Below are 26,310 nucleotides of genomic sequence, written 5' to 3'. Positions count from 1 at the left end.
AACATATGTGAAATAAACAATATTCAAATGAATCTTACATTAAGAACATCTTTTAATAACAAGAAGTTATATACAGAAGTTTTATGTTACGATTTGACAGTTATTCTAATTTTACATATCCAGATACTTCTTTGTAGTGGTGTAATGGTGTAGACAATCAAGTCGGCCTACGTGTTTCTCGCTGGATGTATGTCACGATTCTGCTCACACCACCTCCCTCAGTGGAACAGGTGGAACATTGATTCCGTTACACTGACTCGATTGCGATCCAGGATGTTCAGGATGTCCGGAATCGTGAAAGTCTTGTGTCATACTCTTTAATAGTATCAATACCAGTTTAAGCATTTGATTTGTCCATGGTTAACTTATCATGGCTGTTTAAATATATATATATATATACATATGTCATTTTAAAGAATCGTGCATATGATTATAGTTGTTTATTGGTTTACAGGCTGTCTCCAAAGAGCATTAAGCCCTTCCATATTCAAGAAATTGAATGCTGGTGAACCAAAGCAAGACGTAATTTAAAATGTTTTATACAGTTTTGACACTAATAAATTTTTCTTTTGCAATGCTTTTTACAATGTCAAGGATACATAATTTAAGTGATTTATAATTCGATCCAGAACCTCGGTTAGAGTCTTGAGGGGGCAAGGCTCATTTTCTTCAAATTTATGCATATAATTAATTTTCTGTAGGCAAAAGTGGAGGGGACGTCATAGAAATATGTTCTTGCAATGTCTGTCTGAAAGTGAAAATTCCTTATTGATTTTTAGCCCACCATCATCAGATGGTGGGCTATTCAAATCGCCTTTTGTCCATGGTCCGTGGTCCGTCCGTCCTTCTGTCCGTCCGTCCGTCTGTTAACAATTCTTGTTACCGCTAATTCTCAGAAAGTGCTGAAGGGATCTTTCTCAAATTTCATATGTAGGTTCCCCTAGGACTCTAGTTGTGCATACTGCATTTTGGGACCGATCGGTCAACAAGATGGCCGACAGGCGGCCATCTTGGATTTTGATAGTAAAAGTTTGTTACCGCTATTTCTCAAAAAGTGCTGAAGGGATCTTTCTCAAATTTTATGTACAGGTTTCCCTAGGACTCTAGTTGTGCATATTGCATTTTGGGACTGATCGGTCAACAAGATGGCCGACAGGCAGCCATCTTGGATTTTGATAGTTAAAGTTTGTTACCGCTATTTCTCAAAAAGTACTGCAGGGATCTTTTCTCAAATTTCATATATAGGTTCCCCTAGGGCCCTAGTTGTGCATATTGCATTTTGGGACCGATCGGTCAACAAGATGGCCAACAGGCGGCCATCTTGGATTTTGATAGTTAAGGTTTGTTACCGCTATTTCTCAGAAAGTACTGAAGGGATCTTTCTCAAATTTCTTATGTAGGTTCCCCTAGGACCCTAATTGTGCATATTACATTTTGGGACCAATCGGTGAACAAGATGGCTGACAGGTGGCCATCTTGGATTTTGACAGTTAAAGTTTGTTACCGCTATTACTCAAAAAGTACTGCAGGGATCTTTTCTCAAATTTCATATATAGGTTCCCCTAGGGCCCTAGTTGTGCATATTGCATTTTGGGACCGATCGGTCAACAAGATGGCCAACAGGCGGCCATCTTGGATTTTGATAGTTAAGGTTTGTTACCGCTATTTCTCAGAAAGTACTGAAGGGATCTTTCTCAAATTTCTTATGTAGGTTCCCCTAGGACCCTAATTGTGCATATTACATTTTGGGACCAATCGGTGAACAAGATGGCTGACAGGTGGCCATCTTGGATTTTGACAGTTAAAGTTTGTTACCGCTATTACTCAAAAAGTACTGAAGGGATCTTTCTCAAATTTCATATGTAGGTTCCCCTAGGACCCTTATTGTGCATATTACATTTGGGGACCAATCGGTGAACAAGATGGCCGACAGGTGGCCATCTTGGATTTTGACAGTTAAAGTTTGTTACCGCTATTACTCAAAAAGTACTGAAGGGATCTTTCTCAAATTTCATATATAGGTTTCCCTAGGGCCCTAGTTGTGCATATTGCATTTTGGAACCGATCGGTCAACAAGATGGCTTGGATTTTGATAGTTAAAGTTTGTTACCGCTATTTCTCAAAAAGTACTGAAGGTATCGTTTACAAATTTCATATGAAGGTTCCCCAAGGACCCTAGTTGTGCATATTGTTAATTGGGACCGATCGGTAAACAAGATGGCCAACCGACGGCCATATTGGATTTTGATTGTTAAAGTTTGTTACCGCTATTTCTCAGAAAGTACTGAAGGGATCTTTCTCAAATTTTATGTGTAGGTTCCCCTTGTACCCTAGTTGTGCATAGTACCTTTTAGGACTGATGCATAATGCCTTTCGGGACTGATCGGTAAACAAGATGGCCAACCGGCCGCCATCTTAGATTTCATTGTTGAAGTTTGTTACCACTATTTCTTAGAAAGTACTATAGCGATCTGTCTCAAATTTTATATGTCATGTGTTTGAAAAAGTTTGAAAAGCAGGGAAAAGATTCCTCTTTCCATTGTCAGACATAGATCTTTCTTTGGTGGGTGCGAAGATCCCTCTGGGATCTCTTGTGGTAGTTAAAGTTTGTTATCGCTATTTCTCAGAAAGTACTGAAGGGATCTTTCTCAAATTCCATGCATAGTTTCCCCTTGTACCCTAGTTGTGCATAGTACATTTAAGGACTGATCCATAATGCCTTTCGGGACTGATCGGTAAACAAGATGGCAAACCAGCCGCCATCTTAGATTTCATTGTTAAAGTTTGTTACCACTATTTCTTAGAAAGTACTATAGCGATCTGTCTCAAATTTTATATGTAGTGTGTTTGAAAAAGTTTGAAAAGCAGGGAAAAGATCCCTCTTTCCATTGTCAGACATAGATCATTCTTTGGTGGGCGCCAAGATCCCTCTGGGATCTCTTGTTGGATATTTTAAAACGCAGATCTATCCACGTTGATATAAAAATGGGGGAAAGGTGTTTAAATTGGGTCGAAATCAGAACTATTGCTTATATTTACATTCAACTATTTTTTGAAGAAACGTCGTTAATAATGCGTTTAAATTTGCCGCTTGTCACATCGCTGATGTCAGCAGGTACAAATACCGGAACAGCGGATATTTTCCAGATATAATATAGTTCCCCATGGTATCATAAATAAAATAATCAAAAATGCATTTTATACCACATCAAACTTTATTTTAGCAATAATACCTAAAAATCTACAAAATAACATACACTTTTAAAATATCTAAACATTTTATCTCTTGATGTGACAGTTAATATCGCGCAATGTAGATACCCTTCTATAGTAGTGATGTGGTTCCAAATCAGCGCTCGGGGAAGGACGCTGCTGAGGTGATTCATCTGATGATGGAATTCTATTCCGCGTGAGACTAAGTGATTTATTTAAACCACATATTTTTACGTAGGATAATGGGATTTTGTGCCACTAAAAAGGTAAGATGCAATCTTATTTAAATCTGACTTTTCTATGATAGTTTTGTAGGATATTGAGTGTGCCTGGTTTCGCTTTTATGAACTCTTTATGTTTCTATCAGTCTGTCAGATATCTGTCGATATTAATCAATGAGTTCTTGTGATAAAGTTGGTTCTCATTAGTACTGTCGTCGTTTTTCTTCGGTCTAGCCTAGCTTCGGCATAATACCATGCCGAGCGCCTCCCCCAAGACATTCGCAGTGATGTAGAGTCTAGTGTACTCAGTAAGGGTTATCCCCCTTTAATCATCAAAATTCACAACACTACAATTTAATTTCTGTTTTCGGAAGGCACGTCACTATTGCTGAGTACATTTTTATGCTGTGTAAAGCTCAAACGATGTGATTGTTCTTAAATTAAGTTGAACATTCCATCAGTTTAAGCTGAGTTTATCTCGAAATTACACGGTGTAATTCTACTTCAAACAGTCAAAAGCTTACCATGCCAGGTACCTTGAAAAACTCTCAACTCAAGCCCCATGCTGTATTTTTCCTTGTGTTTTCCAATCAAAGTAGACTAGTTTTTAATTTCCTCCAGTGTTCTGGACACAGTAGCAGACGACGTTCTAAGACGCTGGACGATGTTTTTATGACGTTTTAATTAATTTGGTATTTGGAAAGCGTCCAAATAGTAATTACTGCAATTTGAAATGTTTTCGTCTTGATTTTCATTTTAATTTCATTACTGTAATGCTAACATTTTTAATTTAAAGTTTAATTATTTCGAATACAAATCCTATGTGATGATAGGCTACTAGCTTTGTTTATTGTTTACTGGCGGCCATGTTTGTTTACATTGTTTGTATTCCTACACAGAGACCTCATCACTGTAAATTGCAGACATACTCTCATATACTACAATTTGGTATACTAGTATAGGCGAATGCAACATGGAATGTAAATATAGATTTATAAACATTCAAAAGATTATTGTATAGTGTTCAGCACTGTATTCAACACAATTTGTTAATTGTTTGTTAATTGACTAATCTTTGTTTTATTAATCTTTTCATTTTTGCAAAAGATTATAATTACTAACACTTGAACAAGGACTACGAAAATGAACGCTGCGAAGGCACTATTTTGGTCTTTTTCCTCGTTCTTGGTAATTTCAATGGACCCTTTAAATTTCCTTTAGTTATCATATAAGGCCAAAAAATATTATGTAGGTTTCAGGTTACCCGACCTACAGGCTACCCCATAAATCGGGGCCGACCCTAAAGTTTTTTCACCCTTTGAAAAAAAAAAGTTTTCGTAGATACACTAAAAATAAATAGGCACAAATAACAAGGAAGACCTACATTTTAATAATATATTTTCGTTTAGTCTGTAAAATGTAATTTTCAAGGTCAACTTGACCTCCAAAGTATCAAAAATGACTAAAAAAAAATGGGTAAAATATTGTCATATTTTTGCATAAATAACTACCACTGCACTTCACAACCAACATGGTTTTCACATATTTTCACAAGTAAAGACTAAAGGCCTTTCTGGTGTAAAAATATTTATTTGGTTGTGAGGTGCGCTCTATATATATATATGGCCAAGAATCTGGCGTAAAGGAATGGGTGTTACATCCAAATGTCAAAATGTCAAACTTTTCAGCATAGATTGAATTTAAATTTTTTATTCTTAAAAGCTTCCCTTATAGTTAAATAACGAATCCTCAAAACGGAAAGATAATATTTGGACTAAAACTTTAAAAAAAAACACCTTTTGAATTTGCCCAATTATTTGTGATGTAACATTGGCACCAGAATTTAATATATGGATTTGTACATCCAAATATCAAAATGTCAACATGATAACTATGTGAAGTTGTTCTTTTGCAATCATGAAACATATTTTCTATTTGAGAAGATAATATCTGACCTAGAAATGGAGATAACAACACTTTTATATTTCATGGATATTAAGGATGTAACATTGACACCAAAATTTACATATAATGGATTTATATAATACATATCAGATATATCATGATTAAATTTCAGAGTATTTGCAAATAAAATGACATGTTCTGGAAGTTATGTTACTCCAACAATATTAGAGGTATAGCACGACAAGACACTTTTGATCATTACGTCGTCAGAAGTTTCTCAATATCGAGATCTAATATTATTGGATTAGAAGTTATGTAAACCATATCTTAAGATTTTACAAAATTGTCAAAGATTTCAATGAAAATCATAATCTTAAATTGTGACGTGACGATGACACATTAGGGATGTAACATTGACAAAGGTTAGTTTTCAGTTAATTTCTATCGGCCAAAGCATTTAAATTGAAAGCAACTGGTAAAATAATCATGTGTTCTGATTATTTTGCAAAACATATCACAAGATGTTGAACATTTCATTGAAAATTATAAAATAATACATGTGATGTAACATTGACACCATGCCTGGCCTGGTATAAAATGGTCCATGTATTAAGTGGAACTATTTGGTAAATATGTACGTCTTTGTGTTATTGTTTTCAAATTGTTAAAATGATCCATACCTTAAAGGCCCACTACCTTTCAGGAGGAAAATTTAAAGGTTTCTTAAAAACATTAATAACATCAGAAAATATATACCAATAGCCTAAGCTGAGGTTAGAAAACCAAACATATGCAAGATTTCCTGCGTAATGTTTCATAACAGTGGAGAGTTATTTCGCTGTTTTGCCGTCTGGCGCAGTGACAGTCAACTACCGCGCGGTATTTAGGACGATGGCGGGAAACATAAGACGACGTTTCGGAAAGGTAGTGGGCCTTAAAGTGGTATAAAATTGTCTGTATTAAGTTAGCACCATTGGCTTATATATAGTACATCTTTATGTCATTGTTTTCAAATTATTAAAAATTATTCTTGTCTTAAGTGGTATAAAATGATCCATGTCTTATAATTAAGTGGTATAAAATTGTCCTTGTCTTAAGTGGTATAAAATTGTCCTTGTCTTAAGTGGTATAAAATTGTCCTTGTCTTAAGTGGTACCATTTGGTAACTTATTGTTTGATATTTGATGGTTTTTGACATTTTAGTTATTATTTTCTTGGTAACGATCCTGCAGCAAATCGATAGCGAAATCAGTCCGCCATTGTGTTGCGACTGTAAACAACCACGCTTCAGTCGGCCGATTTTCCATGAATTAAACAATTTTACGATTGAACATGTATCTGGTACGTTATTATTTTTATCTTTATTATATTTTCATCACATATTATATCGTTTAAACACTTTTACAGTGATATTTTCGATGTATAACTTTACTAAACCGCTATTGTGTTGCGCTAGTAAACAAACACGTTTCAGTCGGAGGATTTTCCTTGAATTAAACAATTTTACGAATTTTACGAATGAACATGCATCTGATACGTAATCATTTTCATCTTTAATATATTTTCATTGCATATTTTATCTTTTAAACACTTTACAGTGATTTGTTCGATGTATAACTTTACAAAACTGGCGAGTAAAACTTACGATTTTCACATGTGAATCACGACGTAATAATGCCAAAACATCGTCAGATTTTGGTTTTCGTCCACAGATAAGTCGCACTGGTGTATATGCCGCACTCCCGATTTTCAGGGAAAAAAGTAGCGGCTTATACTCCGGAAAATACGGTATGCACATCTTGGTGGCATTGTTTTCAAATAGTTAAAAATGGTCCATGTCTAAAGTGGTATAAAATTGTTCATGTCTTAAGTGGTATAAAGTTGTCCTTGTCTTAAGTGGTATAAAATTGTTCATGTCTTAAGTGGTATAAAGTTGTCCTTGTCTTAAGTGGTATAAAATTGTCCATGTCTTAAGTGGTATAAAATTGTCCATGTCTTAAGTGGTATAAAGTTGTCCTTGTCTTAAGTGGTATAAAATTGTCCATGTCTTAAGTGGTATAAAATTGTCCATGTCTTAAGTGGTATAAAATTGTCCTTGTCTTAAGTGGTATAAAATGGTCCATGTCTAAAGTGGTATAAAATTGTCTGTATTAAGTGGTACCAATTGCTTATATATATATATATATTACATCTTGATGTCATTGTTTTCAAATTGTTAAAAATTGTCCATGTCTTAAGTGGTATAAAATTGTCCTTGTCTTAAGTGGTATAAAATTGTCCTTGTCTTAAGTGGTACCATTTGGTAAATATGCACATCTTGGTGTCATTGTTTTCAAATTGTTAAAAATTGTCCATGTCTTAAGTGGTATAAAATGGTCCATGTCTAAAGTGGTATAAAATGGTCCATGTCTAAAGTGGTATAAAATGGTCCATGTCTAAAGTGGTATAAAATTGTCTGTATTAAGTGGTACCAATTGCTTATATATATATTTATACATCTTGATGTCATTGTTTTCAAATTGTTAAAAATGGTCCATGTCTTAAGTGGTTTAAAATGGTCCATGTCTTAAGTGGTATAAAATTGTCCTTGTCTTAAGTGGTATAAAATTGTCCTTGTCTTAAATGGTATAAAATTGTATGTGGTACCATTTGTTAAATTTATAGTACATCTTGGTGTTTGCAAACAATCTTAATTTTAATTCAGGCCTAAGTTGTCCTTGTCTTAAGTGGTATAAAATTATCCATGTCTTAAGTGGTATAAAATTGTCCTTGTCTTAAGTGGTACCATTTGGTTAATATGTACATCTTGATGTCATTGTTTTCAAATCGTTAAAAATGGTCCTTGCCTTAAGTGGTATAAAATTGTCCATGTCTTAAGTGGTATAAATGGTCCATGTCTTAAGTGGCTTAAAATTGTCCATGTCTTAAGTGGTACCATTTGGTAAATATGTACATCTTGAGGTCATTGTTTTCAAATCGTTAAAAATGGTCCTTGCCTTAGTGGTATAAAATTGTCCATGTCTTAAGTGGTACCATTTGGTAAATATGTACATCTTGGTGGCATTGTTTTCAAACTGTTAAAATGGTCCATGTCTTAAGTGGTATTAAATTGTCTGTATTAAGACAAGTGGTACCATTTGTTAAATTTATAGTACATCTTGGAGTCATTGCTTTCAAATTGTTAAAATGGTCCATGCCTTAAGTGGTATAAAATGGTCCATGTCTTAAGTGGTATAAAATGGTCCATGTATTAAGTGGAACTATTTGGTAAATATGTATGTCTTTGTGTCATTGTTTTCAAATTGTTAAAATGATCCATGACTTAGGTGGTATAAAATTGTCTGTATTAAGTTGGCACCATTTGTTAAATATATGTACATCTTGGAGTCATTGCTTTCAAATTGTTAAAAATGGTCCATTTTTGTCCTGCTAAAGATTAAAGTTATATACATGTTTACATTCAAATCAGTAAGGCTTCTTGGTCCATACCTCGAGCTTTGTTTGCTCAAAATTTTCATGAAATAAAGACTAAACAATAGGATGGCTCTTAAATCTTGGCATACCCCTGATAAAGAGGGGAAGCCGTTTATTTTATTAGATTTATATTATAAGGAAATATGATTTTAAATTTCTTGAAAAATTTTAGCGAAGGTGAGCGAAAATAACGCCAAACTGGCCTTATAAGCATAAGGCCAGGCGCCACCCGAGAAAACGATGTTTTAAATTTCTTCTACCTTCTAAAACAGTATGTAAATGCTGACATTTTTAGAAATATTCTCAATTTTCAAAGATGGCATCTGAAGCTGTATGGATGGGGCTCTATAGTGGGGACTCCCTTTGTCTTACAAGGGCTAAATCAGGGGCTTGACCAATCAGAAGACGTATAAATCTACTATGGGGCTTACAGCGGTCAGTGACCTATGGCCAATCAAATTAGGACTAATTAACATATTTATTAATGGGAATCAATTATGTGTGAATCTTTATGGTACAAAAATATGTCTATGAATAGACATTTGTTGTCTTGAGTGGTATAGTATAAATGGTCCATTTTAATATGTTTGTATTAAATTTATGTGTTGCAGAATCGTTTAAGAAGAAACCAAAGACATTGGAAACTTGGATGGACGATTTACAGTGGGCTGTAAAGGGTAATTGTCTCGGCCTCGACTGAACGTGGCATGTTTGTTGTGCTTATCCTCAAATAAGCCCCCTCCCCTTGTGATAAATTTTAGTACTTCAGATGGAAGGGGGCTTATTTGTGAACCACACTAATGTTAATATTATGAAATTGATATTTCCACAAAAGAGTGACGGGGCTTATTTGCGGATAAATATGGTACTCTCCAACTGAAACTTCTCCCACTCAAACCTAACCCAACCCCCTCATCTCTACGGCCAAAAAAATAACCTGTGTTTACTGTAATTACATGCTGAAAAATCCACAGAACATAGAGGACAAAGACATTTTTTGGTATATGTGCACCCATCGTAACCGCCGCAGCCTGGGCTCGAACCCAAGACCTGGAATACCTTCTCAGATTTCAAGTTCATCGCCTTAACCACTCGGCCACAACGGGCACTTTCGTAAATTGGAAAATTAACTAACTCAAGCGAGATAAAAAGGATAATCAACAGCCACTTGTCATGGAACCTCTATATATCCAACTTTTATTCTTGAATTAAGTGATTCTCCATTTTTCGATATCCGACATAAATGAAGTTATTTAGCTATAGGTTCAGCAGGAGGTTTGTGGGATTTCATGCCATTACAGTTAGATCTTATTTTATATGTTTCTCTATTTACAGAAGCTAGCAGATACATTGAAGAATCTACAGAGGACAGTGACTCCAAGGGGCTCCTGGATGTAAATGGCGATGACGAGGATTTGGAAAATGCGTGAAAAGATTACGGGAATGAAATGGAAGAATCGACAAATGAGGACAGTGACTTAAAGGAGAATGCAAATGAGAGGGTGGATGACAAGGAATTCGAGGATTCGGAAAACGCGGGAAAAGACGATAGGAATGAAATGGAAGAATCGACAAATGAGGACAGTGACTTAAAGGAGAATGTGAATGAGAGGGTCGATGACAAGGAATTTGAGGATTTGGAAAACGCGGGAAAAGACGATAGGAATGAAATGGAAGAATCGACAAATGAGGACAGTGACTTAAAGGAGAATGTGAATGAGAGGGTCGATGACAAGGAATTCGAGGATTCGGAAAACGTGGGAAAATACGATAGGAATGAAATGGAAGAATCGACAAATGAGGACAGTGACTTAAAGGAGAATGTGAATGAGAGGGTCGATGACAAGGAATTCGAGGATTCGGAAAACGCGGGAAAAGACGATAGGAATGAAATGGAAGAATCCACAAATGAGGACAGTGACAGTGAGGAGGAAATGGATGAATCGGCAAATGCGGAGAGTGACTTCAAATTGGAAAATGAAGGATCAGCAAATGAAAGTGATAGTGGGGAGGAAATTGATGAGGATTCAACAAATGAGGAAGGATGCAGCGCCAGTGGGGAGGTAATGGTTGAGGAGTCAATAAATGAAGGATGCAGCGCCAGTGGGGAGGTAATGGATGAGGAAGTTGAGAATGTCCGCACTACGTCCAGCAGCTCTGCTGTATCATGCAGTCATGAGTGTTTACCAGAGGAATTGATTGAGCGCGATACCAAAAATCCGAGCATTTTTATCAGAAAGAAGTTAACGTCGAAGCACACGGCTACAGGACGGAAGAAGGCCACAGATCGCGTTTACAACAATTACCACTGCTGCTTCATTTGCAAGAAACTGTGTACAAACATAGTAAAACACCTATTGACACACAAAGACAATCCAGAAACAAATGAACTAATTTCCCTTAAAGGAGCAAAAGATGAAAGCAAATCAAAAGTTCTGCAAATATTGTTGAGGAATAAGGGTGACCATGCCCATAACCTGGCCGTTAAAATAGAAGGAGGAGAACTTATCATATCGCGGAAAACTGGACGTTTCTGTTCTGAGGAATATGGGCCATGTCCCAATTGTTTAGAATGGATCAAGCTTGAAGCCTATCGCCCTAAACACGCAAAAACATGCCCCGCAGTTAAAAACAGCTCTAAAACAATGACAAAAGGAGAAGCAATTGTTTGATCGTCCACAATGCTGGAAGAAGTAAGCGATGCTCCTTCACAAAAGCTTGTGTCTGAAGTCTACACAATCATGTCACGTGATGATGTAACGGAATGCGCTAAAGGGGATCCGCTAATTGTATCGCTGGGAAACAATTGGCTTAAGAGGAACATGGGAAATAAATTGAAAAGGAAATATTATTCTTCGTCGCGAATGAGAGGAGCAGCTAGACTCCTTCAACATCTCAGGACAATCACTAACACAAATATGACAATGAGCAAATTTATATGCCCCATGTACTTCGACAAAATGTGTGAGGCAGCACTCCTGTGTGCAAGCATGGAGAATGACGATGAAGAAGACTTGAAAAGTCCATCCAGTACATTAGAGATCGGATTTGACATCAAACGAATGAAAAACCTTAAGCTAGGATTGGCATTGAAATCTGATGACAAAGACCAAAAGAGGGAAGCGGAAGAATTTACAACGCTTCTGAAAATGGAGTGGAGTATTTCAGTATCCAGAATGGCACATCTAAAACTTAGAGAGGACCGCATGAACAGGCCTCACAAGCCTCTTCCGATACCGCAGGATTTGTCCATCCTTGGAGGACGAGTTTCATCAGAACTTAAGGAAATGGGAATGAACGTTAAGAAGACCTTTGAAAACTACAAACGGGCTGTAATGTTGTTGGAAACACGGCTTTTGACCTACAACAAGCGTCGCTCAGGAGAACTAGAGGCTTTGAGGTAATTGTAGTTTTTTAGCCCACCATCATCAGATGGTGGGCTATTCAAATCGCCTTTCGTCCGTGGTCCGTCGTCCGTCCGTCCGTCCGTCCGTTAACAATTCTTGTTACCGCTATTTCTCAGAAAGTACTAAAGGGATCTTTTTCAAATTTCATATGTAGGTTCCCCTATGGCCCTAGTTGTGCATATTGCATTTTGGGACCGATCGGTCAACAAGATGGCCGACAGGCGGCCATCTTGGATTTTGGTAGTAAAAGTTTGTTACCGCTATTTCTCAAAAAGGACTGAAGGGATCTTTCTTAAATTTCATATGTAGGTTCCCTAGGACCCTAGTTGTGCATATTGCATTTTGGGACCGATCGGTGAACAAGATGGCCGACAGGCGGCCATCTTGGATTTTGATAGTTAAAGTTTGTTACCGCTATTTCTCAGAAAGTACTGAAGGGATCTTTCTCAAATTTCATATGTAGGTTCCCCTAGGACCCTAGTTGTGCATATTGCATTTTGGGACCGATCGGCGAACAAGATGGCCGACAGGCGGCCATCTTGGATTTTGATAGTTAAAGTTTGTTACCGCTATTTCTCAGAAAGTACTGAAGGGATCTTTCTCACATTTCATATGTAGGTTCCCCTCGGACCCTAGTTGTGCATATTGCGTTTTGGGACCGATCGGTCAACAAGATGGCCGACAGGCGGCCATCTTGGATTTTGATAGTTAAAGTTTGTTACCGCTATTTCTCAGAAAGTACTAAAGGGATCTTTCTCAAATTTCATATGCAGGTTCCCCTAGGGCCCTAGTTGTGCATATTGCATTTTGGGACCGATCGGTCAACAAGATGGCGGACACGCGGCCATCTTGGATTTTGATAATTAAAGTTTGTTACCGCTATTTCTCAGAAAGTACTGAAGGGATCTTTCTCAAATTTCATATGTAGGTTCCCCTAGGGCCCTAGTTGTGCATATTGCATTTTGGGACTGATCGGTCAACAAGATGGCTGCCAGGCGACCATCTTGGATTTTGATAGTTAAAGTTTGTTACTGCTATTTCTCAGAAAGTACTAAAGGGATCTATCTCAAATGTCATATATAGGTTCCCCTAGGGCCCTAGTTGTGCATATTGCATTTTGGGACCGATCGGTGAACAAGATGGCTGCCAGGCGGCCATCTTGTATTTTGATAGTTAAAGTTTGTTACCGCAATTTCTGAGAAAGTACAAAAGGGATCTTTCTCAAATTTCATATGTAAGTTCCCCTAGGGACCTAGTTGTGCATATTGTGTTTTGATACTGATTTGTCAACAAGACAGACGGCCATCTTGGATTTTGGTAGTGGAAGTTTGTTACCACTATTTCTCAGAAAGTATTGAAGGGATCTCAAGCAAATTCCATACATAGGTTCCCCTAGGGCCCTAGTTATGCATATTGCGTTTTGGGACCAATCAGTCAACAAGATGGCCGTCTGGCAGCCATCTTGGATTTTGATAGTTAAAGTTTGTTATTGCTATTTCTAAAAAAAGTACTGAAAGGATGTCTCTCAAATTTTATATGTAGGTTCCCTTAGGGCCTTAGTTGTGCATATTGCATTTTGTAACTGATAGGTCAACAAGATGGCTGCACGGCCGCCATCTTGGATTTCATTGTTGAAGTTTGTTACCACTATTTCTTAGAAAGTACTGCAGCGATCTGTCTCAAATTTTATGTGTAGTCGTGTTTGAAAAAGTTTGAAAAGCAGGGAAAAGATCCCTCTTTCCATTGTCAGACATAGATCATTCTTTGGTGGGCGCCAAGATCCCTCTGGGATCTCTTGTTTGATATTGTAACAGGTTTCGTACAGGTCTTGAAAAACCCTTGAATTTAATGTCCGTCTAGAAAAACCCTCGACAATGACATTGAGCCTTGAAAATCAATGCAAAGCCTCGAAAAACCCTGGAAAATCAATAAATGATGCTAGGTACTAATTATTTTAGGTGGTCGAATTTACTAATTTAGTCATTTTGACCCAAGTACGATGGTCAACTTAAAATTACGCATTGACAGGCAAATACACATCAGAATCTGGAAAATTACGTGTTGACATTTTACAGGGTAAACAGGTCTGAGACCTGATTATTTTTACGCATTTGGTTGAAATGTGTTCCTGGTACCTCCAGAAATTTCAATAAAATTATGCTTCAAATCCATCTGGAATTGACCGAAACCATACATCCAAGTTAAATTATGCGAACAAATTTTTAAGGGGGTGTGTCCAATCGAGCCAATGGAAGTGCTGTATTTAGCGGTGCGGTGTATGAAATCGGATTCGGAGTAGGAAATATTCGGATTTCTGTAAAAGTTTAGGTTTCGTTTTTGGACAATAGGAAATGGACATCGCACAAACTAACATCCAAGCTATATGTGATAACAAAATAATCAACATTTTAAGCATTCAGCACATTTTCAAACAATGGTGTGCATTATAATTAAAATGAAATATAAAATGAGAAGCCAACGCCACTGGTCGATTCCACAATGTTTCCAGTGATGGTTTTATTAAATTAAATGCAATCGGTATAGGATTTAATATCCGATACATTTTTGTATCTGCAGGTTTGTTTGTTGCAGTATTTATTTAAATGTTCACAATGCTTTAAGTCTCTTTTCTAATTTGCATATATATTGTGTATTACAGTCTTGAAAACTACAAGTCAAGATCGCAAGGATTGGACGAGGCAGATCGGGCACTGATGGGGGAGGATCTAACGGACTTGGAGAAATACCTTGTAACGAGCCAGGAGTTGATCCAGATCAGAGGAAAGGTATGCACGTTAAACGCAAATATTTTTAGTTATCGTATTATCGGTATAATGCAGGGGTTCCTAATAATGGTCCAATCGGGTTTTAAGTACTATAGACATATGTGTATTAATGCAATTAAAGTGAACAGTCGGGCAATGATGGCTAAAGTCGGTAAAAATGGTGTGAATGTATCCAGTATAATTTCTTATGAAAATGAAAAATAAAATCTCTCGTCAAAATCTGTCTGCGTACGAAGAAATTGATTTAAAGTTTGGGAATTCTAAAACGTCCTCCCGGCTCACTATGTCCGTGGTTACATTTCCACGCAGCCTCGCTTTCAATGCTTTCAACTTTTCTTTACTTAAATGGTCAGAACTGGGAAACTAAGCAGAACTTGACCGTCGTATTTATTAGTGGTGGGTCGATCATCGGATATAATCGATTGACGACTTGTTTGAGCCTTCCGATGTCGATGATCGGTTCTGGTTTCCCGTAACCGATTAATCGGATAAAGTTCTAAGTCTGGCATTTTTCCTTATTTTTTCTTTTTTTTCTTTTGCTAAGTTTGTTTGTTTCTGTTATTTGTTGTTTTCACCAAGTTTATTTTGAAGGCAAGTGATGCCTATTGCTATTAGATTGTTAATAAATTAAATTGAACTTTACAACTGATTGTATTTGTGTTACTTCACTTACTTGAGGATTTGTGACAACTCTCTAACACTAGTTGGAACCCCAAGGTTATTTAATGCTAAAAGTACCTGGTAAATGAACATGCATCACAACACTCACCATGCTTTCATGTTATGTTACAAAAGCCAGAGGGTGACTATACATAATTAAGAACCAATGGGTAATGGAAAGCAGTAAATAACTACATGTGCAATATTGATATATCAATTTATTAGACATCTATGTATATATACATGTGCAACACCAAGTTCACCTGCATAATTAGTAATTTCAAGTAAAAAAGTATGCACAAAAAAGAAATAGTTCAGAACCGATTATAGTCGGAAAAGTCGCATCGGAAGCACAAACCGATTTCAACCGATGATCGATTACAGTTTTCAACCGATTATACATCACTAGTATTAATATGTGAGAACTTTTGGAAGGCCAATGAACGCATTTAGACTGGTTTTCTTTGCCCGACTATTCACTTTAACTAATTTAAATTCAAAAATCAAAAAATTATCGTGGGCAGATTTTCACCCTATATGCAACACCTCCTTTCAATAATTATAACTCAAAAACCAATACATTATAGTCCGATCTCGAGTCCGGTTACGAAAGAGTTGGAGATGTCTAATAATACTAATTGATACTAATCAATATCGTTTTTCCCCCCCAATAGATTGGAAAAATTGTTCCAATTCTTGTTCCTGAGGATGCAAAAACACTGATGGCTGATGATGTAAGGAGGGCAGTTGGTGTCAAACCTTGGAACAATTATGTATTCGCAAACACAGGTATGTACTATGTAGTCCAAGGGAGCTATTGCTATACCCCCGGCATCAGTGTCTGTAGACAGCTAGGTTAAAGTATTTTGTCGAGCCCCCGAAGGGGAAGCTCAACTTAGGTGTTACTTTTCCGACGGCGGCGGCGTCAACATTTGCGTTAAACAAAGTTTTTGATAAAGTTAATCACATCCGATTGAGCTGAAACTTGGTCAAGTTGTTCTGTGTATCAATCAGAACACATGGACAAAGAATGGAGAAAATATTCCATCAGGTTCTAGGTTTTTTGGGTGTAAAAAACTTTTGGGGGGATTTTGAGAATTTGCGTTAAAGTCCACTTTCGACAAAGTTAATCACATCCGATTGATCTGAAACTTGGTCAAGTTTCTCCTTGTATCAATCAGAACACATGGGTAAAAAACTTAGAATTTTGGGGGATTTTGAGAATTTGCGTTAAAGTCCACTTTTGACAAAGTTAATCACATCTTGGTTATTTTTAGAATGGTCATGGGAAAACCCTCCTTTTCAAATGACCATATAGTGGACATACCAAATGAGAAAAAGACGAATCTCTTGTGAATCTGTCCATAAGAAGGGTACCAGTATACACACATCTTTTAAATTATTTTGTTTTAAGATATTCCTAGTCAGGGGGGGGGGGGGGGATATTTTAATGTAAATATGGTCTTGGTAATTCCAAACAATTTCTTTTAGGCCTTAACAACTTTTGCAACTTTACGTTTGATAGACTATTGTTTGCTGACCATGTGGTTCTTGGTTATAACTGCCATTGTTAAACAATTGACTATGTACATTAATAAAAAACTTCATTTTCTTTGAAAAATAGGCGATGGTGTAATCCGTGCTTATGACTCCCTGAAGTCGATATGTGGTGAACTTTCCCTGAGTGCACCAGAACAGATCACATCGGTCACAATGAGAAAATACATTGCCACCTTGAGCCAAGTATGTGTTTGCATTTCTCACTTTCAAGCTTGTCCTATAGCTCTTGTCATTATAATATCCAGTCTTTGTCGCATAATTGTTTAAAATATGTAAAAGGTGATTTCTATACAAAAAAAAAATATAGAATTACTGCTCAAATGTGTCCCATTATATATAAAAAAAATAAATACTTTGTTCTCAGCCCCCCCCCCTCATATGTTTTGAAGCCAATAAAAGCCCCTCATCTTGTATATTTTTCATTGTTGAATAAAAAAAATCGCCCTCATAATTTTGTGAAAGAAGACTAAATGGAAAAAAAATTGTCGCCTACAAAACAGTCTCCCAAAATATCCATTATTTTTAACCATATGGCTAAAGCACATGTTCATTGATGTGAAACAAAGACAGAATAATAAATATTAAAGGAAGAGTAAAAAAATGCCTCGTCTCTATTTTTTCACCAATAAAATGATAAAAAATTTACTTCTCTCCCTCATCTCTTTTATGAAAAACTGGCCTGAGAACCAGGTATTTAAAATTTTTTTGGCCTAAAAAAAGCAGTGTGAGCGTGTATACAATCAATGCTTCCTGTATTTGTCCCCCCCGTCACTGCAATTGTTTTAGTGATATAATGCCGAGATATACATGTATTTTTAGATATATCTAGATACAAACAATTATATAGCATTTTAGTGATATGAATTAGTTCCACAAGCCCTCTGCATGTCTTGTTCACCTCGAAGCCAATTTACACAGGAAGTGTAGAATTATGCATTTTATGAACTATTTTCAGGTGATTGATATGAAAGACTTTGAGCTTGAGTGGCTGTGTAACCTTTTTGGACATACAGCATCAATCCACAAACTGCACTATAGATCCACCAGTGGATTCATTGAAAGAGTCGATATCGGGAAGTTAATGCTCCTTGTTTGCCGTAACTCTACCGGGACACAGTAATAATACCCCCCCCCCCCTATTTTTTTTATTACCAGTATTATAATAAATTTCATACATGCCAACCATTAGATTTTTAGGTTCTCTGCAGAAACTGCAGAGGACCTTACCTTACCGGCTATTAGATTTAGGCATCTAGAGTTGGGGGGGAAATTTCTGCATTTTTCGTGTTTATTGTATCGCCCGCGAAGCAGAAAGCAATACTATGGTGTTACTTTTCCGTAGACGACGGCGACGTCAACATTTGACTTTAAAGTTTTGTGTTAAGATCCGTTTCTCAAAAAGTATAAGTCCAATCTTAACCAAACTTGGAATATAGCTAAAGGACATCATTGGCACCTCATCACACCCAAGCGCTGCAGGATTTTCCCCTAGATGTGCGTTTCAGAGGCTGTGGAACTTAGGGATGCTGACTCACAGATATCTTGACTTTAAAGTTTTTGGTTAAGATCCGTTTCTCAAAAAGTATAAGTTCAATCTTAACCAAACTTGGAATATAGCTAAAGGACATCATTGGCACCTCATCACACCCAAGTGCTGCAGGATTTTCCCCTGGATGTGCGTTTCAGAGGCTGTGGAACTTAGACAATACATAGGATGCTAAACTTATATTTTTTCTTTAGTTTTCTTTCTAAAACAGTATATGTTCTATTCCAAATATGAAACATACTGACATGTGTATTTGTTTATTTATACTTCTGTTGTAGAAATTACTTGTGATTTTATTGACAAAGTGGTACGGGCGATACTTATAATTACGTGTAATTCTTGTATGTGAATAATTCCAGCGTGTGTTATCCGATTGACAATTCTCTATTATATATAGCATGGTTGGAAACTCAAATAAAAAACAATGTCATATCTTTAGCTTATCTGCACATGTGTTCTACGAAATGCTGCGTCAGTAGTATAGAAAGTCCTTCTCATTTCCGTGAATAAGTTATTCGCATACAACCAACATCCGGTGCAATAGCTCAGTGGTTAGCACACTAAACTAGGGTTACAGGAGTCGAGGGTTCGAGCCACGCATTTTCCATATTCATTACAAAATTTGTTGTTTATTTTAGCTGAGAACATTTCTTGAAAAAAAAAATATACATCCCAAACATTCTAAATACAAAAATGTATCCCAACAATCTGAATAATATCTCGTCCTTAATGTAGTTAACTAATCATTACCGATATGTCATTTGTAACTTGTAAGCATATTAACATTGATTTATTGTTTATTTAAGAGGTGGTGAGCTGCCATGCAGAGGAATCTGATCAACATGTAGAGTCTCCTGAGAATGTGCCCGAGAATGAAGAGGTTGATTTGGAAGGTAAAGTAGTTTTTGTCTTGGTCATGACTTTTTGAACAATTGGCATTACCAGTGCTCCAGATCGTTTTTTGAACGGCACATAATAGTTCTCCAAACTTAAGTCAAAACAATAGATCAAATATACCATAGTTTATGAGACATTGTTGAACCCTTTTACGAGTTTCTTTTGCGTGCCAAATCATCAATGATGAAGAAAAGATAGACACAGGTGTAAGGTTTTTCACAATGACTGCATTTGGGACATCTCTAATCATTAGATAAGGTCCAAATGGACAATTCTAGTTTCTTTCACCGAGTGTATAGAGGTTTGTGCCTGAAAAAACAGTTTTTGTGTCGCCTGCGAGGCTGCGACTTTATGGTTAGGAACAAAAGGCGATACATGGGTTTTACTTTTCCGTTACGGCGTCAACAATGTTAAGGTTTTGCGTTTAGCTCTGTTTCTGACAAAGTATCAGAGCTAGAGCAACCAAACTTGGAATTTAAATTATGTATTAGGAGTATCTAAACTCGTTACACTAATCAGAATAATTGATTTTTGTCGAGCCCCCGAAGGGGAAGCTCGACTTTGGTGTTACTTTTCCGATGGCCGCGGTGGCGTCAACATTTGCGTTAAACAAAGTTAATCACATCCGATTGAGCTGAAACTTGGTCAAGTTGTTCTGTGTATCAATCAGAACACATGGACAAAGAATGGAGAAAATATTCCATCAGGTTCTAGGTTTTTTGGGTGTAAAAAACTTTTGGGGGGATTTTGAGAATTTGCGTTAAAGTCCACTTTCGACAAAGTTAATCACATCCGATTGAGCTGAAACTTGGTCAAGTTTCTCCTTGTATCAATCAGAACACATGGAGAAAATATTTCGACAGGTTCTAGGTTTTTTGGGGTAAGAAACTTAGAATTTTGAGGGATTTTGAGAATTTGCATTAAAGTCCATTTTCCTCAAAGTTATAACACATCTAGTTGAATTTAGACTTCATCAAATGCTTCCTACTATCATTTCATACAAAGAATTAATGTCAGGATAGAAAAATTGAGGTTTTTGGAGGCTGAAAAACTTTCCAGATGCTGGACTTGACAGAAATTCATTGAAATTGGATATTATCAACAAAGCGGAATGGCTCGACATATACTCAGCAAAATAAGTTAAGGGTCACAGAATTAAGTTCCTATAGAGATTGCATTGTTTTCCAATACCTCAAAAACTCAAAAAAATCTTTGGAGTATGCGACTAGGAATAGGTCATGCTAATGTACTGTGACGGTAACATTGAACACCAGACTTGAGATTAGAAAAGAAATATCGTTACAAAATTCAACAATTTTTGAGAAAAGGCAATTTTTCACAAATTTAAATTTTTGACATAAAAAGTATATTTGGTTGTAAAACTTTACTTTTGGTGCTAGAAAGTTTAGATTAACATCTCTGGACTATGCCCAATTATGGGAAATCAATGTCTGACATAACTGGAACGAGTTAAAGGCAAAATTGTAGGGTGACCCCTCTATTTTTCTAAAATCACAAATAAAGTGTACAGTTTGAATGGGGTAATTTTGACACCTGTTTAAAAATTGCTGTTATTTTGTTAATTTCTACTAGCAACTGTATAGCTGTCTCTGATATGGTCAATAAGGGTTGAAAAATGCCATATTTTTGCAAATTGTTGACTTTGATTATTAAAATTTTAATTTAATGAAACTAAAAATTTCAAAAAAAATTTCATTGGAAAACGTTCCGGGTAGTGTCCTTACATACAGGTAAAAATCGCACTGTGCAAAAACCATAGGTTTTGACCAAACTCTTGAATCGGTACCTATTGAAATAACATAGGGGTGATCCTTAACTTTTTTTTTCGAGTATATATATAGTGCACCAGCAGAGAATGCTACCAAGCTATCTTAAATGATTGAACAAAATATGCACAGTATCATTGTGTCAAACAATGCGATCGGGGGAATTAGGTTCTTCACAAAATTAAATGACGGCAAACAACATGCTCTATTTGGGGAATACCCAAAAGTGAAAGTCATACAACAGTTTGGTGATGACCTATGCTTCGATGATGATTATTGAAGGTCAAATGTCATGGTCATGTGAGGGAATATGCAGTGCTCTTGTTTTTGTTTATTTTTATTGAAGATCCATCAAATTTCCCCCTTTTATATGAACATGAATTTAAATAATAGGAGGGCTATTTTGTTCTCAATTACTTCTATTTTTATGTTTAACAGAAGACGAAGTTCCACGAAAAAAGCCCTGCACCAGACAGGCCTGGACAGAGGAGGAAGAGACAGAAATAAAGGAACTTCTGCACAGCAACTTTCAAACGAAGACTTTTCCAAAAATGAAGGAATGCATGGGTGCAATTTCGAAAAGTAGAAGGAAGGGGGGCGTTGTGTGGAAACGAAAATGGGAAACGATCAAGAAAAAAGTGATCAGAATGATGAAAAAAAATCCTCACCTAAAACCTTAGGATAAAGCCGTCTTAACAATGACTTTGTAAACCAATATTACAGTGTGACAACCAACCCGGATATTGCTACTAAGCAGGCATAGCTAGGTCACACCTCGCCTGGTCAGTTTTGGTAAATTTATCTATTTTCCAAGTTTTTGTAATGTACAATTTGGCATACTATAATCCGTGTATTACTTTTGATCAACTTTGAGCATTGTAACACATTTTAAAAGAAAAACCATTTCCAATTCTGTCGTTTCTAGTAGAAATCCCCGGTAATGTAAAGAAAGCCCCCGTAATCTATGTTGCTCCTATAATGGCTTATACTTGTCAACACAAAACATATAGATGGCCGTGGCAGATATGTGGCCCCAGGAGAAAATAAGTAAATGGGAACAGGAGGTACCTGTCATGCAATGACTGTTATGAAATTAACAACCTGTGATTAATTTTGTTTATTTATTAATGATATAAATTGTTTGTAGTTATATTGTTTTAGGAAGTGCTGCCTGCGGTAATCAACATAGAAGTAGTTGTTGAGATACTGAGGATGGGTGGTTGTGACGGACAAACATATCGGTGTATCAATATAGATATTAAAGCAATAATCTTGCGTGCGGTACTTGTACCAATTATTTTTTGACATGTTCCTAATATTACATGCAGATACTTTTTGGAATCATGAAAACCACTCAGTTTTATCTTATTAAAATTTCCTGGTATTATTTTAAATTATATGTTTGGTGACCTTTACAACAGCATCAAATTCTATTAAATCTACTTTTGTTTTCCCAGTACCAGGATGTTTGACATAGTTACGTCTGCTTGGTAGCAATATCCGGGTTCGTTGTCTCACTGAATATGGCCACATCAATTTCCCCGACTAGTTTGATAAAACTTGTGTGTTGTGCTAGATTTTTGGGGAGAGGGATTATATTAGTGGTGAGAATGTATTGGATATTTTAATTGGTTTTCTCAATTACGTTCGTTGTTGCACTGAATATGATCACATTAAACATTATAAACGATGATATTTTGCTCCATGCTTAGTGGTTCCGATTGTGTGTTGTTATCCAGGTTTTTGTTTTTGTTTTTTGTTTTGTTTTATCCAAAGTAGATACTATACATCGGTACTTTGTTCCACTAAAATGGTGAATACGACCACCGAATATGTCAATTTTGAACTCATGCTCACAAATTTTAGAACTATGGAGGCCAGGAATTTTTCACCAGCTTGCTATCTAGGTTAAAAGTTTTTGATAAAACAGTGTTGTCAATACTATTGCATATAGGACTTGCATATTAATACACATGTGTGTCCATTGTGGCATTACCTTTCCATCAGTACTACGTTTGGGTACCTGGTGACCTTGACCCTGACCATTGACCTACTTTTTAAAAAACATTAACCTTTCCAATATAGAATGTTAACCTTAAGAGACGGGGCTTTCATATTTGATATGTTTCTTTCCATCAGAACTGCATTTGTGGACTTGGTGACCTCGACCATGACCTTTTAGCTACTTATAAAAATTTTATTATAGAATGTTAACCATAAATGATACAGCTTTCAATATTTGACATGTGTCTTCCTTGCCACACCCCTGGCAAGCTATGTCGTCCGACAACTCTTGTTTCGAATAACAATGATGCCGAGCTATACTGTCCTCTAACGGCTCATTTTTCATAGATACTGTCCTCTAACGGCTCATTTTTCATAGATAATTCGTTCATTTATATATATATGTCATTAACAGACATACGTATACAATCACAAGTGTCTAGAATGCAAAAGGAGCATTGATTTTTCTTTTCAAACATGTATTACAGTATTATCCTGTAGAAACAGTGTCTGTTTACACACTCGTACTGCATTAAAAATGGCAACTGTAAATAAACGGTGTAACCCTTTCCAGAAAAATGAATTCTGGTGCACTCTAGTCTATAGACACTTTTGAACATGGTATGGTAATTCTGTAGTGTGCCGATTTGCACGAGTTTGACCATTTTTATCCCAACTTTTTATCAGAATAACCAATAGTCATAGTGTTTTGTCTGTCGTTCGTGATAACTTTTGTTTCAAGGATCCAGGAAGATCCATGGTAGGTTGATGTCACTTGGCTGTGTTTTAACATATTCTGTGTAAACATAATACATTTGGGTTTTCCATTGAACGATTCTTCTTACAGAAATCATATATGTTGCAGATAATCCGAAACCCTGTGGGTATCTAATTGGGTTTCTATATATATTTGGCCTAAAACGTCTTGGGAAGGTGGTCGCCTGATTTTAGGTCAAGATATTTTGCCTGTGAATAACCGGTGTTAATATAATTTTTTTGAAGATATATTGCCTGCCCTCTGTAAGAACTTGAGATGTAGAACCTAGATGTCAGATGATCGTTTCGGCTCTTGCTTTGTGAAATAATAATTTTTCTGAGTGATCTGCCCTTGAGCTAAGGCAGAGGGTGATTTCTCGTGCTCCAGACATTTTGAGTATATTATCGACTTTTTTGTGAAAACCAACCTAATCCTAGGAAGGAGAGATATTGGAAAGTTAATCCACACCTTAAAAAAAAAAAAAAAAAAAAAAAACAGTGAGGGAACTGAGGAACAAACCGAAAGAATGGCAAATTCCCACTCAGCGACCACTCTGACTGAGGAAAATGGCGCCGAATCGTACGCGGCAATAGCTAGGCCTACGGCAGCGAGAACGGTAAAGCCTGTCTTTATACTAGAAAATGATATCTTTGGTACAAAAACAGTTCCAAAGGAACTATGGCTTAACCACATTGAACTTTATAGAGTGATTGGTAACATAATCCCTATCGAACAGCTATCTGGACTGCAGCGAGTCCGAGGGATGTGGAGAATTTATGTTGACAGCATTGACTCTCGTGCGAAGTTGGTCACACAAGGTTTGGCACTTCAAAACAAAACTATAAAAATATACGACTCAAACCCCATGATCGTGAATACACATGACGATGACACCACGTTGATTCGTGTAAAGAATGTTCCTTTATCTGCCTTCGATGGGCAAATTAAGCGTGACCTCGAACTCAAGGGCTGTGAGGTAAAAAGTCTATACCGTGAGAGACTGCGGGTTGATGGCTACCTAACGAACTGCGAGACCGGTGACCGCTTGGTTATCACCAAGAAGCTGGACAATCCTCTTCCCACCGCCATGACCATTGGTGGTAAATACCGGGCAATTATTCGACATAGGGGACAGCCCAATGAGAACGCTCGTTGTAGCAATTGTTTGCAGACTGGCCATCCTGGCAAAGACTGTACTCGTGACAAAGTCTGCAGACATTGCAAGACTGAAGGACACATTAGAGCTAACTGTCCTGCTCTTTGGGAGAATACCAATGAACAGACGGAGCAATCTGATGGTGATGACGATGAAAATGATGATGATAACGACGATAACGACAAAGATGACGGTGAAGAAACTGACGACGACGACGATCACCACGATATACATAAAAAGGAATCTGCTATTCCTGAGATCAGACAGATCCTGAGGGATACAAAAACAAAGAGTGTTGCTAAAGACAAAAATATGTCACAACCACCCAGTGAACAGAAAGCGAAAAAACAGCGTTCCAAAAAAACAGACAATAAAAATGACAATCAGAAAAAGATTGACCCTTTCTTGAAGGATACCCCTTCAAGAAAATCCAGTCAACTTCCTTCTGACATCAGGTCTCCTTTAGATGAACTAGATAACGTTGCAAAGAAAAAATTCAGTGGTAAATAATAAAACAAGACAATGTTTTGTTCGCCTACTTTATTGGAAAACAAAGAAAAACAAGATAAATTACTTATATACTATACAATTGTGTTTGTAAAATTACATATAAATAGTTTTTTTTTAAATTAAAAGTATATGTCTATATACAATATGTAATTTAAATAGTCAAGTAATGCAAATGCTACCATTTATTTACCTATTACTATTGTTATATATTCTTTTTGTCCTTTTTTCTGTACCCATGGAAACATTGCTGAAAATGGCAGATTTTTGTGTAAGAATCGTTTCCGGAGCACAACTCTAAAACCAGCAGAGATATTTCCATGAAACTTCATAGACACATTGTTCTTATGGTCTAGTAGTGCCTTTTGCCTTTTTCACTTTTTGTGCTTTTTTTCTGTAACCATAGAAACATTGCTGAAAATATCATATT

The 26,310-nt window shown here is 36.6% G+C and overlaps 3 protein-coding genes across 4 annotated transcripts; all 3 read left to right on the top strand.

Annotated features, from left to right (window-relative positions):
* The first annotated feature begins 9,424 nt into the window (after nt 1-9,424).
* On the top strand, nt 9,425-15,006 carry LOC138314720 (uncharacterized G-patch domain protein DDB_G0278987-like). The gene is made up of 3 exons (XM_069255206.1): nt 9,425-9,490; nt 10,149-12,213; nt 14,880-15,006. The coding sequence occupies exon 2, from the start codon at nt 10,262-10,264 to the stop codon at nt 11,483-11,485; it is 1,224 nt and encodes a 407-aa protein (XP_069111307.1). The 5' UTR covers nt 9,425-9,490; nt 10,149-10,261; the 3' UTR covers nt 11,486-12,213; nt 14,880-15,006.
* On the top strand, nt 11,495-22,136 carry LOC138316485 (uncharacterized). Its single transcript, XM_069258178.1, has 7 exons — nt 11,495-12,213; nt 14,880-15,006; nt 16,341-16,455; nt 17,291-17,409; nt 18,182-18,323; nt 19,579-19,665; nt 21,895-22,136. Exons 1-7 carry the CDS (start codon nt 11,495-11,497, stop codon nt 22,134-22,136), a joined length of 1,551 nt encoding a protein of 516 aa, XP_069114279.1.
* Nucleotides 16,393-26,219, top strand: LOC138314721 (uncharacterized). 2 transcript variants are annotated; one of them, XM_069255207.1, is made up of 2 exons: nt 16,393-16,455; nt 21,895-26,219. In XM_069255207.1, exon 2 carries the CDS (start codon nt 24,744-24,746, stop codon nt 25,881-25,883), a length of 1,140 nt encoding a protein of 379 aa, XP_069111308.1. In that variant the 5' UTR covers nt 16,393-16,455; nt 21,895-24,743; the 3' UTR covers nt 25,884-26,219. The 2 variants fall into 2 exon arrangements, with proteins under 2 accessions (XP_069111308.1, XP_069111309.1); XM_069255208.1 differs by lacking the exon at nt 16,393-16,455 and adding an exon at nt 19,588-19,665.
* Nucleotides 26,220-26,310: the final 91 nt, after the last annotated feature.

The sequence above is a fragment of the Argopecten irradians genome, chromosome 2, assembly GCF_041381155.1.
Source record: "Argopecten irradians isolate NY chromosome 2, Ai_NY, whole genome shotgun sequence".
NCBI lineage: Eukaryota > Metazoa > Mollusca > Bivalvia > Pectinida > Pectinidae > Argopecten > Argopecten irradians.
Note: the sequence above shows the minus strand (reverse complement) of the source record. Positions and strands in the feature narration are given on the sequence as shown.

Excerpts from the sequence above, each read along its gene's own strand:
- LOC138314720 (XM_069255206.1), top strand. The coding sequence starts at position 10,262 with ATGGAAGAATCGACAAATGAGGACAGTGACTTAAAGGAGAATGCAAAT.
- LOC138316485 (XM_069258178.1), top strand. The coding sequence starts at position 11,495 with ATGCTGGAAGAAGTAAGCGATGCTCCTTCACAAAAGCTTGTGTCTGAA. Across the intron at positions 16,456-17,290 it reads TTATGTATTCGCAAACACAG|GCGATGGTGTAATCCGTGCT; the intron begins GTATGTACTATG and ends TTTGAAAAATAG. Across the intron at positions 18,324-19,578 it reads GTTAATGCTCCTTGTTTGCC|AGGTGGTGAGCTGCCATGCA; the intron begins GTAACTCTACCG and ends TGTTTATTTAAG.
- LOC138314721 (XM_069255207.1), top strand. The coding sequence starts at position 24,744 with ATGGCAAATTCCCACTCAGCGACCACTCTGACTGAGGAAAATGGCGCC.